We start from the raw sequence: 21946 nt of genomic DNA on the forward strand, positions 1-21946 counted from the left end.
TGTTAAGAATAAATCTTCAGGTCAAAGAATTCAGGATAGCCAGAAGACAAAAGCATAGACTGAGGGATTTTCTTGGTATATATACCAATTCTAGAAAGTGATGAGCTTCTTACAGTTAAAGATGAATTTTGTTGTTTCAGCTTTTATTACAGCTGAATTCTGTGTAACAAGATCACAAGCATGACAGGCTCCATGCATGCAAGTCTACTACTGAACTCTAACCCACTGAAAGAACTCCTGGGCATGTGGGTGGTGCTATGCAAGGCCAGCACCTGGAATTGATGATCCCTGCAGGTCCCTTCCAACTCAGCATATTCTGTCATCTGTGAACTCCACCACCTCTTCTGTTACCAGCAACACCCACCAAATAACCCTCCAGTTCAGGAGGGATTAGTCTGTTACAACCACCTGAGATGGAAGGAAAAGTAGAAAGACCTCTAGTCTTTCAAAAGCCAGGATCATCCTGTACTGAAGAACAACTGCTTTGATAAAGAAGTGTATGCCTGAAGAATATATGCCTGAAGATTATATCCCTGTGTTTTTAGCATGCAAGTACATAAATATTATTCAGATTAAAAAATATTTAGTCAACATCATCCAGTTTATCAATAAGGAACAAAGAATTGGAGTAACAAAGTAACAGGAGGCTGGTTACTGAAAGAAATCAATGCTGCTACATGTGTGTCACAGTGCAGGACATAAATATGTCTTCTTCAAATACTCTAAGAGAACCCTCATCTCCAATACTGAGCAAGCTGGAGAAAGGTACACCAACAATACATAAGCATATATGTATTACTAATAACCACCACAAATGTACAAATCAAATGTACAACCCAAACACAGAAGAGTTTTGATAATAATACTCTACTTATTTTGGTGCAAGTTTTATACATAGACAAAGAAGTACCAGGCACTTGGAAATTTCTGTCTTGTCTTCCTATAAATTTTAGATCCTGCAGAAGTGTGCTCATGCCTAGTACTTACCTGGCAATATTATCACAGATTCCATGACCTCCATACTTTGCAGGCTCTACTGGTGCTCCAGCCTTTCTGACCATAATTTTAAGGGTCAATCGTTTACCCTTCATACCAGCAGCTTCAAGTCTACGCTGGATTTCTTCTGAGAGGCTCAGAAGGAAAGCTTCTGCTTCCTTAGGCTGAAGGGGAAAAACAACCTGTTTAGATAATTACTACTTTTCAAATATTGAAAGTAAATCTTTAAGGGTTAATAAAATCCAGATTGTTCAAACTGAAAAGAGCAAGCTGACTCACAAGTAATTGTCTCATTTAACTTCAAGTGGTTTGTTTTCACTGTAGGTCACTTAATTTAGGCAAAATGGTAGATTCCTGTCCTAATGTTGAAAGAAGTCTTTTAAAAATGTATGTAGAAACCCCAACACAGAATTGCAAGTCTAAGCACAAACCTAGAACATGAAGAGCACAGGATTTAAAATCTTTTTCACCATGAGGAAAGTCAAGCAGTGGAACATGTTGCTCAGGGAAGTTTGCAGACTTCATTCTTGGAGATTTCTGATGCCAGACTGGATAAAGTGCTGAGCAACTGATCTGATTTATTAGCTTCCCCTGCTTTGAGCAAAGGTCTGGACTACACAACACTGTCAAACTTCTCTCAAACTCCTTTTTTTCCCTATCATTTCTATAAACACTCAAGTGCTGAGTTACTTTTAAATACAATTTTGTTAATAACACTCCCCCCGCAGACAAAAAGTAATTGCAAAAAAAATCCAATAGAAATTTTGCACAGGAGCAGCTGGTGATAGTTTCAGGCAGTGGCATCTTTGAATAATCAGCATTTAAATGAAAGAGAATGCTAGGTGCTGATAAACCTACTGCAGTTCTCTTTTTCTGTACCAGACTTGTATAATGAATGCAGAATAGCCAGCTAATTTTGTGCAAGCTTCTTTTCAGTCCAATACTTTTGCAGTCTCTCCTCCCATTTTATCGTTTGGTCTCCTACTTCTTCATTTTCCTCATTTCTATTTTGTGGCTAAGATGGTGCTCTAACAGATCAAAGTGTAAGTGAAAATAATCAGAATATGAGAAGATTGTTCTACAGCTGAAAGAAGTCACTGCAAAAAAGAAGCAAGTTTAATTTACCTGTGTAAACCTTATTCCATAGTTGATTTCTGCTGAAACAGATTTTCTTTCTTTTTCTGTACGAACAGGTCGGTCATCCAAACCACGACAAAATCTGTAGAGCATTTGTCCTGTTTTTGGACCAAATTCTTTTTGTAGTTTTGACATTGAAGCACACTGCAGATCTCCACAGGTTTTAATTCCCAAAGAAGCCAGCTTAGATTCCATTGTCCTGCCAACTCCTGACAACAAAGCAATTAGTTCTGTTAACCTTATACAATGCAAAGCCAGTTAGGTTCTGATTACATAATTTTTTTTATTTTTAAACCTATATTAAGTCATATCAAATTAACAAATAAATATATATAAATTATTTATTTGAATAATAAATAATTTATTGGTTTGAATGGAAACTTTTGCTGTCACCACCAGTGTATCTTTAATCTGTTTCACATATTTCATTTAAGATGTCACACTACAGCATGTTTGTTTATTTTTGGGTAAAATATGAATGAATCCTGCTTGGAAATTGCCTGTTACAGATTATATCGTTCTGAATCCCCCCAACAACCCAGTCTAAAACAAGTGTCTGACGAGTAATATGTTTTCCCCTCATGCACATGTGATCTAATCTAAATGAAACACAACAAATATTTTCACCATTGTTGCACTGCTTCCTAGGTAGAAAAAATAGTATTTCAGGTAGAAGTGATAGCATACCTATATTCACTTGTGCTTTGAATTACCAAGCACTGGAAATTGTAGGTATCTATGGCAACAGCACATATGTAAGTGTGATAAACTGAAGTATATTTCTGGGTTTTGGAGAGGTGGCCTGTTACCTCCAGAAAATATTAATCCTATGAGTTCACACTACCAAAGTCAGCAAAAATTGGAAATCTTAGGTAATCAGATTCTATTCTTGATAATCTATTTCTCTGTCAAGGGGGTATTACTAACACAAACACTAAAATGCTTTTACTATGAACATGCAAGTGAATTCTGAAAACTTTAAAACGTTCAAGTCAAAGCACAGTTCTATATGAGTAATATTGTGGAGGAAAAATATCTCCTGTAAGTTATGCCAAAGATAAATTACAGCACAGCTGTGCTGTAAATAGTGTTTGACCACTAAGGGTTTACATAATGAGAATTTCTGGCAAACCTGCACCTGTCTATGGATGCTATTTCTACCACTCTCATATTTCAGAGTCTATGGCTGCCTGTTTTTACTGCCCCTCCCTCCTTTTTTAATCTTCAACAGACAAAGATACTATTTTTTATATCTAACACTAAATATATGTTTATACATGCAGGCTGAAGTCAGCTGATCACTGAAAGCATAAATGAGGGCTTACTCAGCACTTCTTGCACCATGCCTGTATCACAGTACACTATCTGTGTGTACTAAGTAACAATATACAGTTATATGCCAGGAAATGCTTTATATTACAAACCTTTAAAGTATTCTCCTGGAACAATAAAAAAATATAATAAAACCTGTTTTCATACAGGTGGATGCCATAGGCCTTTACTGTCTATCACATTTTGGATCATAAACACGGAATAGCAGCTAATCCTGTTTGATCTAGAAAGCAAATTTGTAGCTGAAACTGGTTTAATATCAGGAGGTAAAATGCCCTCTGGAAGATAGGAGTACCTGGAAGACTGGTAACAAGTTGCCCTCTGATAAAATCATCCACTTCTTCAGGTTTTAAGTGATACTGTCCATCTGGTTTTGCTTTTCGAGTTGCCATTCTGGCCAGCAGAATATTGGAACCTGTAAAAACAACAAATTAAAGCATGTCTGTGGTAACTTCTTCTGAAGTAGAATGCCACAGTTCAACATTCAAGGAAAAACATGCAGAAAGTATGGTCAAATTCTTTAACTTTTACCAAGAATTTAATGAAATCTGTGCATATATATTTGCAGTATCTACGTTCCAATTACCAGCCAGCACTTACTTACTGTAACAGCATGGAAACTGTAGTGCTAACTGCAATTGCTAAGTTAATAAGGGAAGAATTCTCCTTGGAGTCATCAATTTCAGCTTGTCTCACAAGTGGATTTCACACACTTATATACACTCAATACAAGTATGTACAGACACTCAACTCTAGTATTAATAAGGAACAAAAACGAAAGGAGAAAGGAACAAGCCAAGAAGAAACAAATCAAGGAAGTATTTTCGGATGTGTGATTTAATATACAATACCTACTACAAATCACAAATCTTTGCCCTCAATATCTTCTAGGAACTATGCAAGATCATGTCACCCTGTAAACTCTTGCTGCTATCTCCATTAAGGAACACAATCTGTGTCCTTCTATTTACTGGAACCATTTTACTGGAAGCACTTCATAAAAATGAATGCAAGAGTGGAATTTTAGCATAGTGTTCAGATTAAGAAGAAGTGACAGCTGGATGGGCTGTTGACTTAAGAGTTGGATTTGATGATCCCTGTTGGTCCCTTCCAAATCAGAATATCCTGTGATCTCTGTTATGGAAATTTTATACATTTTTGCTTACAACTTTGCAGTTATGAAAATTTTCTTGCATTTTTATTCACACTAATTTAACGTAAATGGAAACATATTCCACAAACACTTAGAAGTTTCAGCAAACTTACACAGCTTTGATACATTAACAAAAGCAGTCACTGCTTGTAGACAGAAATGAAGTTACTTACCCATCCCAACAGAAGCTGTGCATTTAGTTTGGTCTTTGATTTCAGTGCGGATAGCGTTTGCAAATTCATCAGGAGTCAGTCTGGTCTCTGTGAGGATTTCAGTGATATCTACTAGTGCTTCATCACAACTGACTGCTTCGATGTTATGGGTATAGCTATCAACACAAAGTAAAGCAGGTGAAACACCAGCAACAGCTCACCATCTGTTAAAACAAATATGTAGCAAATAAAGTCTTCCTTTTGTGGTGGCATTTCCCTGCCTATTTTGTATCACACATCACTTAGATATTAAAAATGCTAAAACAGCAAATTACAGTAATATTACTAATGTAAGATTAATTTCAACAGGCATCCTGATTTTAAAGGAACAGCTGAAGAGGGAGTGGAATATTTGCTTTTCATTGACAATAACAAATTTCCAGTTTTATTTCAAGTGCATTTTAAACCAGAAAGCAGTTTCTAATGGATGTTACTCTAATAATCCATTCTTCAATTACTCAAAAAACATCTCTTGCAAGGATCTCCCTTCTAAGTAGGGATCTGCTTCTCACTATGTGAATCAGTAAAAAAAATTAACAGTGACTCATTTGGAAGTCAGATGTTGATTGTTTATAGCATGTGGCTTCAGGATAAAAGAATGCTCAGAAGCATGGTGCTCAAAGTAACAACAATACTACAAAGAAAGACCTCAAACAGGAATAGCTTCACTGAAGCTGAAGAGGGGGAGATGAAAATACAAAATTAATAATAGCATTCAGTAGTGGCAAACAAAATATGCTTGATAACCTTACCATGAAGATCATGCAAACATTACCTTGCTAGTATTTCATATACTGTCCGTGCAACTTCTTTGTATGCATCAAAATCATATGAAACTGCTTGAAGATTCGGACACAACTTTTTTGCTTGGCCAAAAAACATTCCATTCTTTATGCCAACTTGCCTAAAATTAAATAATAAAATAAATCCCAAGTAAACACAGTGCAAACTTTTCCACAAATTAACTGGGAATACTTTCAATTTAATTATTTGTCTTTCCCCACAAAAATGGGAATAAGAACTCAGTCAACAGGTAGAAATTTAATAGGTTAAAAAAATAACTGCAACTAGACTATTTGAATTAGCTGTGTATTGTTATTAAGCCATGGAGCATGAGAAATTTGCCTTTAAGAAACTGCTAAAGACAAAAATTCCAGAAAGCACACTTGCTATCTTCTGCTTCCAATTAAAACCACACATATAGGACAGTGACTAAGGCAGAGAGTTCTTTTATTTCAAGGTGCAAGCCTACATAATTAGGCTCCTGCTAACAAAGTCTGAGATACAAATAGAAGCCTGTCTATCCCAGCAAGCCTAAGAAAGCTTCCAACCAAGAAATAATTTCTGGAGTATTATTTCCAGCGGGGAAAACCCCCTGCATTTTGGACACTGTGCTTATATTTATAAAAGTTGTTTCATATTCTAAACCTTTGTAAGTTAGGTCATAGGAGATGGTCAGCAAGTCTTTCCAAAAATGGTTTTAATAGTCACACTTTTGGTTTGAAATAAAACCTTCAGAATGTATCATAAATTCTACAAAATACTGCAACTTTGATACAAAGACATGATGATAACATGAATTCAAGAGCATCACAGTGAAAGGCGCAAGGTTTTTCTTCACAGGCTTTATTTCAACTTACATGTAGGTTGGGTTGAGAGCTACTGAGCAGCACCTACCAAGCAGCAGCATCCAAAGGGAAGAGTTTCTGTTAAATATTAACAACCTATATAATTCCAACTTTTGAACAGAAACTTTTTCTCTAGATAAATTTAAAGACACTAATAACCCCAATTTTTGGACATCTTATGCCTATCTGTATGTGATTTTCAAGCAGACTACTGGGTAACTTTTACCTACCTGGCTTCATAACTACAAGAAGCTATTTCAGCCATGGACAGGACAGTGAGCTCGGAGTCAGCTCCGTTCACATGTGTGGAATCTGTACGCTCCCAGACTGATGAGTCCAACTGATCAGGTACTCTAATTTCTGCTTAAAAAAAAAATTGTCCACGTTATTCTTCCTAAGAGTTCAACAGAATGAATGCCAATAAAATAAAAATTATGGATTTTATTTTATACAGTTTCTGTGCTGTTATCTTTTGACAAATACGTTCTTAATAATATTGATTTATATTGTGGTCCAGAAAAAAATCCAGACCCCTTCCCCAGTATTGTCTCTCTGGATAGGTCTGTATATACCAGTGAGAACAATATTAATAGAAAAATGGTGTTTCCCCCAAAATTACTAGACAGCAGCTCATTGGTGACTACATATACCATACTGTAAAGTAAGAATGATCTTAGCTTTACTGACCATAAAAACGATCAAATACACTTGGCTAAATGTTAGAACCACATCCTGCCAACAAATACAAGACACTAAAAATTATTTAACAACTGCTCAACTAAACAAGAAGACACTTAGCAATGTCCTTTTTTACAAAATGCACCCCTGATATCAAAACACTGAAATTTCATATAGAATATAAATCCACTTCATAACATACTTGAAACTATTTTTCTAATAGTCTAGATACCAGAAAGTGATTTTTAAGAAGTGACAACCAGAATGATAATTAGTTGAAATAAAAAACACTAGCTAGAAACTTCTATTTTCTTTAACACTCTTATGGGGATATTAACTGAAATAACTTCTCCTTTTACTTATTAATTATTCTCTTATTAGGATGTGTCAATTTCTTTCAAATATCACCACAAATCTATCTTGGATCAAAATGATACAATTACAAGTACTGCAACCTCAGACTTAAAATGAGACAGACCTTCCCTCATTCTATAAAACTTTACTACATATTCTTACATAAATTTTAAAGGATCCTCCAGGCCCACTGGGTAGTAGGTACTAGACAGAATTCCATGCCACTGAATAATGGAAACAAGTAAAAGATTTCTAGTTCTATTTGGGTTTTCGTAGTATGCAAACCTTGAAATATGTGCTATACTCTAAATATGAAACAGCTTGAAAAAATCACTAGATGCAAAAACTACTATGCCTGCCCAAACTCCCATCAGATTCAAAACAACAAGGTGTCATATAGATAAAATGCTTCTATTTATTTAAAATGAAATCCACTACGCAGCTCTTTTTCATTACTGTAGTCCATTTAATACCAAACACACCTTTGTAATATAATAAATGGGATTTTATTATAGTCCCACAATGAATATAGAGTGCCACAATGCCTAATTATATTCCACAGTACTAACAACTTGCACACCAACAATCCAACTGAAAGGAAACCTGGTGCTATGTGCACATATGAGTAGCTATCAAACCAGAGAAAGTGGTGTAATGAGTGAGTGGAGATACCAGGGGTAGAGCCTAACTCATGTGGAAAACTGCTTTTATTCAGAATTTCTGCTAAATTTGTGCACTTTTAAATTTCTTAAACATTTTAGTTTGTGATGAGCTCAGTAAGTTACCTAAGATGTCTGCAATTGAAAATTAGAGCAAAATTATGCCCCAAATAAAGATAAGAATGACAAGAACAACTTCTTTAGTCCATGCCTTCCTGTGCCCTGGCCTGAGATGATGCTGTCATCTTGTCTATCTTCACTGGATTCGTCGACTTTTTCCACATCGCAGCAGAGCAGATCCCCCCATGAGCTGATGGAGTCACTTCATGTGAAATTCAGGGCAATGCAGAACACATTGTCCTCAATGGAAGGCAAGGTAGAGAACCTCTCCTCAAAAGCTGGGAAACTAGACAGGCACATGGTGAATGTGGAGCAACGGATGGAGAAATCAGAGGCCAGGACCCAAGTCTGTGAAAAAGAAATCGCTGAGAATAAATCTGTGACTAATATGATGGTTAAAATCTGCTGCTCTTTAGAATGAAAAGGGAGATTCTAGGGTTGAGGGAAAGGAAGTCTAGAAAACATTCACATCTTGGGCATCCTGGCCATGGAAGAGACCCCAAATTATGAATCCTGATTAACATATGTTAATCTTTTATTTTTAGAACATGAATGTTAAAGATGGCATGTATGTAGAGAAGCAATTTCTACTATCTAGAAAGCCTATCTCCAATTTGGGGATTTAGGGTGAGAATGGTATCAAGTTTTTAAATTTTAAAGTTATGCATTTTTAGATGAATTAATACAAGAAAAAGAAAGTATTTCATAAAAGACTGAAGATTCTGTTGACACTAGATTTTGTCTAGCAATGCAGATCAAAGTCAGGAATCAGTACCACTAAAGAAGTAATAAAAAAAAAAAGAAGTAAATGAAGCAGCAGAATTCAGTATTTGGTCAAAAGTGATTCACAAGCGTTTGGGGTTTGTGTTTGGGGGGTTTTTTTTGGTTATAATTTTGTTGGGGTTTTTTTTGAGGGGGTGAGGTGCTCTGTTTCTGTAGTTTTGGTTGGTTTGTAATTTGGAACCTTTTTTCAAATAAGCAAGATCTGGAGAAGGCAATATCAGAGAACAGCCTGGAAAGTATGAAGCACCAAAAATTGAAGTGGGTTCCATGTTGAAGCATGGATGTAAAAATATGTTCATGTTCTAAACTCCTCCTAACTACCTCTCCATTTATATAACATGTCCCCATTGTGTCTGTTTTAACAGCCTAATTTACTATTCTGTATTTTTGACATTTTTGTAAAAGCATTTCTGCATGTAATGCTTGTGCCTACTGCACTGTACTTCCCTGTGGCACGGCACAATTAAACACATGCTGTGAAGTGTGTCACTTTCTAAGATACCTTGATGCCTGAGAAGCCTAATCAGCAATTCCACCTTTACATCTAAGACCATAACTAACTATAATTTCTTTACCCCGAAAGAAGACAAACCCTGAGAAAAAAGCAAGCAGAAACAACAGGTTTGGGGTTTTTTTAACTGGTAAAATGATTGCACATGGAGATAAAATAAACAGAGACTCAAAAATATTATGAACTGCAGCTAATGAAACAGAGACTATAAAAAGAGTGTTCGGAAAAAATCCTTTCACCAAAACAACAGGCTGCACAATCAGCCTAAGTGTCAAGAAAGAAAGAGCTAGCTGCCTGCCTGCATGCAAGCCAGTTGAGACTGGATGCTGAAGTTAAAGAAATGAATGTGTGATAGCCAGAAAAAAGCTGCCACAGTAAGAAACTGAGCTTGTTATACAATGAGGTTGAAAGCTGCTGTACACTTAAGCAATCAATACAGCAGAAGAGATACTACTGAATTTGTGAATCAAAAGAACATGCTAGGTATCAGCTAAACTGTAATTCAACCATCTAATTCTCCAAACCACTCAGTTGTATAGTCACATCCTTATCCAGTTCAAGGCCCTAATAAAAGTTAACAAGTCACTGTATAAACTGAACTACCAATAAATACTTCATACACAAGCTCTACTACAGAAAATCCAACTCCATAAAGACCACAGCTATCGCTGTCTGGAGCATACTGAAAAGTCCTTAAAAGCTTGTGGGTTCCACAAACATATATTCTACCTCAGTTCTGAAGTATTCTTAAACTACGGCAAAAAAGACAAATGAAATGGTATCAGTTCCAGTAATACCTTGGTTGTATAAATGTCTTCAAAAACCCCCAACAACCTGCCAATTTCCAAAGTAACATGGTCGTTAATCAAACTAACGTTTCATTAACAACCATGGAAGAACAACCTGTCTCTTGCCCCATCTTGTCTCATCAAAATAAAACACTGAGGTGTAAACTTTATAACAACAGTACTTAGTACCACAAATTTGGTAAAAACTGCATATACAAAAAGGCAAAGGAGAAACTCAACTTCCAAGTCTAAACCAAACTTAAATAGCAGCTACCCCTTGTATATGCACTTTTTACCAACTGTGTGGCAAGAACTACGCTTCTAAATGATTAAATAAGACTGGTACTGGACACTTAAGTTGCCAATGTTTAGCAATATACTTTCTCATACTAAATAAATTTCAGGCAGTATAATAAAACCTATTAATAGAACTTTGGTTTATATTAGTACACTACTACTTGAGGACACAGAAAGTAACATTTCTAAATTACTGCAGGCAAGTATGGAATTCTCAAACTACAACAGACAACCTGGTTTTCAAAAAACAAAATATTGAACAAACAGAATTCATGAAAATTACACAGACTTTCCAGAGACCTAAAATGCTCTATGGACCACCCAAATTAGCTCATTGTACACAGATATTCTACATATGCAACTCAAAAGCCAACTTCAAACAATCAGTTTCTCACTGGACATGTGCTGCTGTTGCTACTTTTACAGAAAAAAACCCTCAGTAGTAGACTTTTAAAATTTATGTTACACCTTCTTCTCTATACTTGACTTTCTGAGAAACAAGTGATCCTGGACAACCTGTGTTTATTTTCATTTTAAATAACTACTAACATTCTATCTTACACTCAACCTCAAGAAAGTGAGTAAAATCTAAAATTACTCTAAAATAATTTACCCATACTGAGTAAAGCTAACTAACAAGAAGCCACAGTGTCCTGCTATTACTGAGGCCACAGAGCACTGTGTTGTCCAAAGGTATTTCTTTTCTGAAATCTCCCACACGAAAGAAATAAATTTATCCATGGTACACTTTCTGAATAATTTTAAAGAAAAAGTCTTCCATAACAACAATTAAAAACATACATACAGACAGACTTATCTGTACCTGCTTTGCCATTCAATAGCTTTTTCTGGTAATATTGCTGTTCAAGCTGGGGGTTTGCACCAGGGCGCAGCAGTGCCTTCCCTGTACCTCTGTTACTAGTAACAGCTACTGGCTTTCCTGTGGAGAAAAAATGCATATACTTATAGGTCAATACCTATAATAGCTTACATTTCAATAAAAGCACAATTAGGATAAGATCATAAGGATTTTAAATTTACTTTCTGTAATTTCTCTCAAGCTTAGGTGCTCTCAAGGCAGAAGGAATAGCTATGAAATGGCCTTGGAATTGTGACAATGAATCTGTGTTAATTGCAGTCACATGTAAAGAAGAAAAGTTTTTCCAAGTGAAAATACAGCTAATACTAGTTTGTCTTTAATAACAAATATAAATGGAAGCTGTGAAATGTCACCAATAACCTAATGATTCATTAGTTTAAGATACAGCAAACACTGGACTGATTTTAAATACTTCAACATGTTTATTAGCTTAAGTAAATCAGAAAAATATACACATGCCAAAACACTTAGTTCCACTTAGTTTAACTGTGCAAAACAAAAGTTTTAGTAAACTTTTGACTTTTCTGCAATATCAACACCTCCATGGTGTTTCCAAAGCAAGCTAATTTATGCACTGAAAAGTCCAGCAAACTTCTGTGGAACAGAGAAAGTATTTGCAGAAAAGTCCTGGATACTTTATGTTCCAGTAATGGAATTTGAAACTTGGCAGGATATCAAGTTTTAAAGAACCAAACATAGCAGAAGAATCTTTGATACAGCTGCTCCTGCTTTTGGACAGAAGAGAGCAATGGAACCACATATGCATCTTACTTTTTTCCCAGGGTCTGTGATAGCTGGGAATGTGAGATGGTCTCCACTGCAACAAGTCCTCCAACTTGTGCACCCCTGAAGTTCAGTGTTTGCACAGAACTAGAATCTCCACTTTGAATAGTACACTTGTAGAAAACAAACCCACCAAAGTTTGCTAAGGTGCTCCACTAACTCCCCTGTGTCTTAAGGATGATCACACAACTCAGACTTCTAAATGCCAACTGAATTGTTCCTGAATCCTCCAGGTCTTATAATATCTCATGTGTAATAGCTTAGAGAAGAAAGGAAAGGAGAAGCAAACTTCTCTTGAAAAATATGCATCAGGTAGAGACAAGTAATTCTCAATCTTGACCTTTCCACTTTTCTAGTTAAACAAAGCTGCTTAAACTACTTCAGGAAGAATATTAGGCTATCCTATTTTCTTTAATTTATCTCTTTTTCTTTTAATAGACAGTGCCCATACCCCACTTTTTAGTATAACTGAAATTTGATTTCCAATTTCTAATATGGTAGATTAAAATCTGAGTAAGTTTATGTACAATGTCGCAGAGAATAGTTACTACAGATTTAACTTCCCTCTTCTTACTTTAGATACTGAAAGGAGATAGCAAGGAGAATTCCAGTTCTCTCTTCCACTTGCTTTTGGATTGTGAGAAAATAAACAGGAATATGAAAGTTGCATGGCCTAACTACTGAAGATGCAAGAAAGAAGATCAATACACCAAATTAATTTTATAATTGTGCAAGTTTGATTTTTTAAAGGCTTAACTGAGTAAACTGTAACACACAGACTTAAAATACTGACCTTTGAGATCTGGTCTATTTCGGATAGCCACAGACACAAAGAAGCAATCCATATCCACGTGCATTATACAGCTCTGTGGCTTGGCTGAGCTCGCAACAGACACATTACCTAGTATGAAGATACACCAACAGAAAACTTGAACCCTAATTTACACACTTCAGTACTACTCACAGTAGTCATCAAGGTCTATTATCAAGTTTTTACCACCTCTAAACCATAAATATTTTTGTTTCCTCTCACCAAGAAGGTATTTACTCCGAGAAAGGTAAACATAAGCAGTAGACAAACAGCCTAAACAATAAATTAACTTAAAGAGTTTCTGTTTTTTATTTTCTTATAATTAACACCTTTTACCCTAATAAGGTTCCCGAATCCAAGGAGATTAATGCATGTTGTTGGCACTGGATCTTACTTTGCTACGTTAACACCGAATCAGAAGAGAATTGTACTCCTTTTTGTTCATCAATCAGAAGACTGCTTCAAAAGATAAAAATGTAAGTTTAGCTGCACTATGAGCTACCATTATTCTTCATGAAACACACCACAATTAGTTTTGAAAGTCCCATGCAAGTGGATTTTGTCACTGCTGTACTTGGACGCATGCAAACATTCAGCGAAGATGAGCAGGTAACTCCTCACTGAAAATCATACATGCCTAAAACACTGGAAATGCTTTCTACAAGTTCAAGTCTGCATGTCTGTGTTGCTGACCTACCAAAGGTGGCAATATCTAACAAAAAAAATTAACTTGAACAATGCATAAAGTGTAACAGTGAGAAAACACTTCAATACATCAAGTGAACTGCTCCACTTAACATCTGAGTTAATTAACTGAATAATCAGAAAAATATCTCTTGATTTTAATAATTTACATTTTGAACTCATTTGAAAAGTAAGGACTGTCTTATAATGGGTATATTTACAAATCAAGCGATCAAGTTAAGGAGCTGCTACTTGTCAACTGAATCACAGGCATTAACTATTTGAATACTCTAGGCCAAATCAAAGCAAAAATATAAATATATTAGCTTATACCACATTTTGATTAAAAAAATACACATTAAGTAGTTCATAAGCTAACATGTTTGGTAAGTGGGGTGTCCTAACACGAAGACAGAATCAGTAAATTTATTATCTAACAATTTTTTGATGAGGCAATTTGTTCTATTTCAAGCATATTTTCATATGATTACAAGTGAATAATTTTACAGCACAGGACTCAGAATCTCTTTAAAGGTACAGAGCTAACCTTTTAATTTAAGAAGAGTGTAAACAAGAGATTCTAAAGATGCAAAATATTTGATCTGTAACATTTTGACTCTAATGAATTCTATATTTTTTCACTTTGGCCCTTGATGCAATGACATTAAATACTTCTCTTCACGCCAGGTTTAAAAGTCTCTTATGACACTACTACCCACTTTAACAGACACAGAGCTATATAAAACTCTAACTAACAAAAAAAAATTTAGATTTTAACTCACGTCCAAATGTTACTCATCTTTTAAATGCTCACGCTGAACAGTAAGGATTTTTTCTCCCCCTGCAGATTTTCACAAAGCAACTACAAATTTGTGTATTAGATATACATAGTATTTTTCTCCCTTATGAATCCATATATCTTGGTAAAATCAGAAATACTATTTCTACAAGGAAGAATTGAATATAGACCAGAGTATCACATTAAGTAACATTTTAAGTTTAAAAAACCCAACAAAGCCAAAAGCACTTGCATCCATTAGTGTTCACTGCACCAAAGTCATCAAGTTTTTCCAGATAGTCTGACTATAATATGAATACTCAATACTAAACTATGTAGTCTTATTTGAACATTTAATGTACGAAGATATAAGGCATCTTCTTAACATAAACCTTCTTAAACAAGTATCTACCTGTGTCAGTTTTAAGTGCAGACCTGCCTGTTTTCCATTTTTTAATTTTTTCCCTTCCTGGAAAGACACCGCTGTTTTTTCTCTGCAGGCTGTTGACAAACTCTGTCAATTCACACTTCCATGTTGATATATGATGCAGTCTTGAACGTGAATAAAAATCAGAAATAAAACTACAATCTGAAGGTTTGGACACAGGTAAGGAAGCTGCCTTGCTAGGAGCAGGTCCAGAAGTGCTTTTTGTGCTTGAAGGCCCCTGAACAGTTGAGTGGTGAGCACCATTTATTTTAGCATTACTGTGCAAAAATGAAGATGAGGATGAGTTACTCATAGTCCTGTGTGGACTCCATGAAAAGTCTATATTTTTGTTGCTTTGCTGCAACTGCTGCATTGTGCAGTCTCTAAAGTCAACCATGCCTTTGTCAGTCTTCCGGTCCTCCTGCACAGGGCCTGGAGACAACCTGCCTGCAACGCCGTTGCCGGAGGGCACCAAGCAATCCTGTGTCTTTAAGGCACTGGTAGAAGTGTGTGTGTGTCCATTGAAAAGGGCAGTGCTGTCTTTATGAGACTGAAGCCCGTTTTGTTTCCGTATGGGAAGAATCTCCTCCAGCTCTGTAAATCCAAAATCGTCACTTTCTTCTTCCTCTTCCTCATTCCAGCTGTTTATTCCATTGGGTGTGATTTCATTTTCCATTTCATACTTTTTAATATGATTTCTGAAACAGATATAATAATTAAATACCATATATTTTATAAATAAAGGCACATTTACATGTAATTTCAAGCTTTTTCTTATTAACTGGTCTAAATTTATACTTCAGTTACATTCCCAAGGCAATTATCTCAAATTCTGAGCCACATCCTCTCAACAGCACAAAATATAACACCATACCAAAGATTTTACAGATTTCATGTAATATTAACTAAGAGTTTATATGGGAGTGACCATGCTCACATTAGAAAATCTATTTCTAAGGCCTTTAATCTGGCAGGCAGTCTTCCACTGAATTACAGTAATTATTTGTTTGTTAACAGAACTGTACTGCCACACACAGCATGAATGTTGCAGGAATAAACAAACCATCAGAAGGAGCTGTCCTTTTATCAAGAGATGTGATTTTCCTTAACTAGTAATAAACAAACAAAAAGAAATGAGAAAGTATACACAAAAAACTATTTTTTAGGAAATTATTTTAGATTAATGTTAGATCCATTTTATTTTCTTGTTGCGGTGTGATGTAATGCCCTGTTTCAGCTATCCCAGTTCCTTTCCCAGGTATGCCTATACTTTCTCCCTTCCCCTCCCCTTGCCTCCTACTGAGAGCTGTCCGTCAATCTTGGCATGCCAGCAAGGGCATCATCTGATTGGCAAAAGTTCAAAAGACACTTCTCAGCCCTGGCAACATTGGGCTATCCAGGTGTCACTTGTCCCCTGAGACTTCCCCCCTCCCACCTGGTTGGTGACACACCTACCCTTCCCTCCCCCTCTCCCCGGGCTTAAAAGACACTGCTACCACGCAGTTCTTCGTTCAGCTGGAGCTGTTGCAACATCCACAGGTCTGTGTACCTGGAATAAATAAGGATCAAACCCTCCAGCAGGATCCATCTCCTTTTTCCTTCACCATTGCCTAAAGCCTTTCCACCAGAGGTAAAACTGAGTTCCTGCTTGCCTGGACTGGTCACAAGCACCAGCTGCAATACCCAGCTAGCCAGGGGTGTCTCTGGGGTGAAACCACCGCAGCTGCCGCCTTTGGTCCAGCAGCAAGGCCAGACGAGCCCAGGCACGTTTCATCCGGTAATATTGGAACAAACTCCAATATTTTCTCATAATGAAAGTATCTGTTCAAGCTCTAGAAATCACTTAGCTTTGATAAAAACCACAAACAAACTAATTTTCAGCTTTTAAGCATATAAACCAAAGTATTCTGCCACAAGCACACTAGCACAAAGACAAAGCTTCCATTCAAAAAAATTAACTCTGGAAATGAAAACCAAAGTCATCAAGAGTTCTATACACTCTTGATCTGCTGGAAAAAAACCCAACAAACACAACCATCACTCCCAGCTCCTAAAGCTAGCAATTTAAGTAAACAAAAAAAAGTGGGAAAAGATAGCTATTCAGTACACTACTGAAACCAGAAACTCAATTAAGCATGAAAACAATTTGATTAAGATTATCCAAATATAAATTGCAGTAAAGATAGTATTTTTGACGAGTTGTGTGGTTGAAAATGGTATATTTAGTGGCACATATTTAGTAGATAGGCAGGCTTTTAAAGTCATGTTTTTCAGACTACATTGACATTTTGGGAAGTCTGAATATTTTTCTCATTTAAAAAATCTTTAACAATGCAATAGTAAGAGATTGTTTAAAATATGGGTATGAAATACTGCTTAAGATATTAATTTTTTGAGACCGGTTTTATTTTCCTAAGTGTAGATAAATCCTACTCATGTGTTGAAGTATCCTCAGCATTATGCATGACTGGATTGTAAAAAAATCAGCAGACTGTGGAAGAACTCAGATCACCAGTACAAATCAGAAAGTATAGTATCTTGCACAGTATCCTTGGCCCTGCTTGAGTAGTAGTGTTGAACGAGATGACATCCAGGTATCTTTTCCAACCTAAAAAATTCTATAATGTTATTATTCTTGCCTATAAAAAACAAACATGTATTTCTGAAAAAGATGCAGAAACCTTCTTATTTAAAAAAAAATCTAGAAGAGTTTAAGTGGAATGTTCCTTTCCAAATTCCAATTCCTCTGCCAGTTAAAAAGTTTTACTGGTGCTTTCTCTTCAAGTCTACTCTCAAGGTCTTGGGTGTCTTAGGATACTTTTTTATATTGTAATTTCATTTTTCAATCCATCTACTCTCTCAAGCATGACTTAAACCTTGGTGTTAGCATACATAATGTATGCCATGAGTTCCTTTTTTTTTTAAGAGGCTAAAGAAAGAGATTAACAACTAGTATGCATTTATATTCGTTCCTAGGCACCTTTAGCAAAAGCAGCCACCACCAGCTTTTTATTTTTGAAATAAAGACTCACTTTTCAGTGCCACCTATCAGAACCCTTTAATACATGCCTATTACTTCCATACAGATATATTACGTCCTAGGACTCCTAGGTCATATTATCAAACAAACTGTGGTCCAAAGACTAGAGATAAGCCTTGGAGTCAAGGTAACTAACTGAGTTCTTTCCTCAACTATTTATACAGCTATACCTTACTTTTAAATTTCAGCACCTCAGAGCTTACAAAGCAGAAATGCCTCTTACAAAGCTGAAATGAGCTTTAAAAATGCTATTTACAAATGCAAACTCATTATGGGTGAATGATGAGCACCTGCCTTACAAAATCAGAAACACTTACACCCTGTTGAGATCTTTAGCTATATTGCTTGGACCTGGCACAGCATCTTCAGGTTTTCGTACGCTGTTAAAGTTGAGACCCTTCTGAACACTTGACTGCTTGGTGTAAAGCTGATACGGAATGTGCGAAAGGAGACGTCCAGCTTTAATGCTGGAAAAAAAAAAGAAAAACCAGGTTACTGCTTAAGAAATTTTAAAGAAATCCCATCCTTCTATCCTAAAAGAACCCCCTCATTTGTACTTGTAGTGCCTTCCACAACCCCTTTCTCACCCTTAACTGGACTGAACTGAAAAGTAATTTGTGATGTGGCGGCTGGTGCAACAAAAGGTATTTGCAAAGATGTGTTGGTCAGTAGTCTACATCCATTTCTCTTTCCAAATGACACACACAAACCCCAAATATTTAATTTAAACAAAACAGTCAGAAAACCCTTGCTTAGTGGTCCAGGTTATTCTACCTGAACAATAGTGACTGAGCTCTTTATCATGGAACAAATTAGGGTAGAATTTGAAAGAGGTCAGCTAGGATGTGGTTCACTGTTAAAAATTAACTACTTTTTCCATTCCACAAGGCTAATTACTTCTTGTAAAAAATTCACTGAGGCAAGCTAAGCAGAAGAATAATTTCCAAACAGACCTACCATAAATATCTACAGCAATAATTCCAGTTATTTCTACTGTGTTCCAGTCTATCTCCCTCTTCTTTTTCATCTTCTACTGAAACTGCAATTATACTTGAGTAACTGCTAAATTCCTTAGGGAAGCCACACACTTGGAAGTGAAATAGTCTCAAAAATACAACACAGGGTGGTTTAATCTCTCCACCCCAACAACTGTGGCTGGCAGCAGAGATAACAGCCTTTCAAGCCTACTCTTCACCTCTTCTTTGTATGGAATTCTTCATACTGGCTCAGAGACACTGGTATGTCTTCTAGCAGAGGAACCTCTCCCATTTCAAAGCAGATTAGTATTAGCATTTAGTTTTGAAGATACAAATGGAGTAATATTTTAAAGATAATTTAGCTCAGTGTTTTTCAGCACCTGAATGCTTTCTCTTGCTCAAATCTGTACTACTATCAAGGGAGCTGGACAGTAGAACAAAAGCCCTTGGGAGCTCTCTGGCTGCAATTAGAGAGAGTATAGTAGGAGATCACATTTCCCAATTAGATAAATTAAAACTAGTTAAGCAAATACACATACCTGGTAAGGTTTCTATGGAAATGGAATAGCAAAACAGCCCCAAAAATATATCAATTAAATACTGTTTGATACATTAATATATATCATTCATAAAAGAACATTATTTGCATTAAACATTGCCAAGCAGAGTTAAAAATACAGCTGGGAGAGTTCCAAAGCTTTCTTGTACACAAAGTGGTAATGCAGCAACTGAGTTTTTACAATGCCTGACTTGACTGTTTCTCAAAACGCCATGTGAACATAGGTGCAGAACCAACTTGGTAATATTTCAGAGTAATTACTACAGTTTCAAGATGATTAAACAAACCCACATTTATTTAAGAACTTGTTCACAATCTCACGGTTTTAGCTACTGGAGTAGCTGCATTACTAGATAAACAAACAGTTGTTTTCTTCCAAACTGCATTAATGTGCAGCAACAGGAATCCTAGTTAAGATGCACCATTCAACATCTTTACCCATTTCACCTTCCTTGTGTCACAGAACTCATAATCACTTAAAAAATTAGGTTGCAAAGGACCTCTGGAGGTCTCTAGTCCAAACACTGACCAAAGCGTTATCCTTAAAGTCCTATCAGGTTGCCCAGGACTAGAAGTCCACACAGATTTTGACTATGTCCAAAGGCAGAAATTCTACAACCTTCTCTAGGCATGTGTTTCACTGCTTACTCTCTTTTAACTATGAAAAATTCTTTTTTTATAGTCGAACTTTTCTTTGCTGCAACTTGTGACTACTGCCTCTTGTCCTCTTGCTGCACATCTTGAAGAAAAATCTGGCACCACGTCCTTTGTAACCTCCATACAGGTAATGAAAGTTAACAATTAATGAAAGATAACAATTAGACCCCATCCTAGTCCTCTCTCCAAGCAGAACAGAACTTCCTCAGTCTCTTGTAATATATCACATGCTCATATTGGTGGTACTCCTCTGAACTGAACACTGCAGTTGTCAGTACTTTTCTTACTGAAAAGCCCAAAATCTGACACACAACTCCAGATTTAACTTCAGAAGTGTTGAACAAATTGGAAGAATAACTTGCCTTGATCTGGACTGTGGTCTTGCTAATGCAACCAGTAGCTGTTAGCCTTGATCTCCACAAGGGCACAACTGCAGCTTCATGGTTATCTTTTAGGGTAAGACTTGAGGGTCCTGGTGGATTACAAGGGTGAGTCCCTAGCCTGTCTGGTTGCATGGAACTAATTCTGTCTTGCATTCAGGACTCTGCATTTTGCTTTGTTGAATTTCATCGAGTTTCTGCCATCCCATTCCTACAGTCTGTTGATGCTCTCCAAGGGGCAGACCTTCTCTACAGTGTATCAACTGTCACCTTCTAAATCATCCACAAACTTGCTGAAGCCACTTTCCACTGTATCACCAATGTCCATGTTGTAAGTGAAGACGTAAACTGCATCTGCCCCAGTATAAACCCTTCAGAAATGCCCTTTGTGGCTATTTGCTAGTTTGACTCTGAACTGCTGACCACTATGGTGACCAAGGCAGTTGGGCCAGTACTTTCATCCCACAGCCAGCAGCCCGCTATCCAATTCATACCTCCCCAATTTGTCTTCAGTAATGCAACAAGAGACTGTGTCAAAAGTGCAACTGTAGTCATAGCAAATGATATCTACTCCTCTCTTTTGCATTTGAAATCCTCATCAGAAAACTAGGTGTCATACCAGAATAGGATTTTTAAAAAATTATTTTAAACTATTTTCTTCACATTTGTATTAGATTCTTTAGGAAAAGAATTATTATTCACCTGATTTTAAAATCAAAATAAGGAATCCACAAATACTGGTACCTCATGTTAGTTATCCTCAGTCTCTGAAAAGTGATTATAAATGTCAAAGCATGTTAAAAGAATACTCAAATTTGAAAGTCAAGCTCTCAGATAATCTGAATTTGGCTTTTACTGCACAACAACCTTTCCACACTACATAATGGTTGTAGATGTAATGGTGTATTTTTCAAATAAAGGAATGTATTTTCAAATAAAGTAATGGTGCATTTTTCAAATAAAGGAATACCGACTTAGGAAGACGGCCTGCCTCTAATCCTCTTCATTTGTTGCAAACATGGAGGGGTAGCAAAAACACACAATAAGGGGCATGCAGAAAGAATGATTTTGTCACTACAGCAACCACACTATTACTCTGCAACACTGGATTTTGCAACTACTGTTACAGAAGATTTCTATGGGATACTAACTAAACTAAAATTCTAGAGCTACTTCCATTTAACAATAGGTTTATAGGAGTCTGACTTTAGCCCATAGCTCAGAATATGCAAAGCCTTTAATGCAGCAATAAAGTTCTTCACATGCCTTACTATCCTTGTGCAAGTAACTCTGCAGAATCTTATATCGCTTCCATGGCATAT

The 21946-nt window shown here is 36.3% G+C and overlaps 1 protein-coding gene across 2 annotated transcripts in view; it reads right to left on the bottom strand.

Moving 5' to 3' along the window:
- The window catches only part of REV1 (REV1 DNA directed polymerase), a 55607-nt gene that overhangs the window by 14789 nt on the left and 18872 nt on the right, over nt 1–21946 (bottom strand). The window contains exons 5-14 of one of the 2 annotated variants that reach the window (XM_066545232.1): nt 18369–18518; nt 14997–15709; nt 13105–13212; nt 11472–11588; nt 6689–6818; nt 5606–5734; nt 4792–4946; nt 3761–3880; nt 2122–2342; nt 988–1160 (exon numbers count right to left, since the gene is read on the bottom strand). In XM_066545232.1, the coding sequence (XP_066401329.1) occupies nt 988–1160; nt 2122–2342; nt 3761–3880; nt 4792–4946; nt 5606–5734; nt 6689–6818; nt 11472–11588; nt 13105–13212; nt 14997–15709; nt 18369–18518 (2016 nt within the window). Of the gene's footprint in view, nt 1–987; nt 1161–2121; nt 2343–3760; nt 3881–4791; nt 4947–5605; nt 5735–6688; nt 6822–11471; nt 11589–13104; nt 13213–14996; nt 15710–18368; nt 18519–21946 lie in introns of both variants that reach the window. The other variant, XM_066545231.1, reaches the window with a different exon arrangement.

The sequence above is a fragment of the Molothrus aeneus genome, chromosome 2 (assembly GCF_037042795.1).
Source record: "Molothrus aeneus isolate 106 chromosome 2, BPBGC_Maene_1.0, whole genome shotgun sequence".
NCBI classification, from domain to species: Eukaryota; Metazoa; Chordata; class Aves; order Passeriformes; family Icteridae; genus Molothrus; species Molothrus aeneus.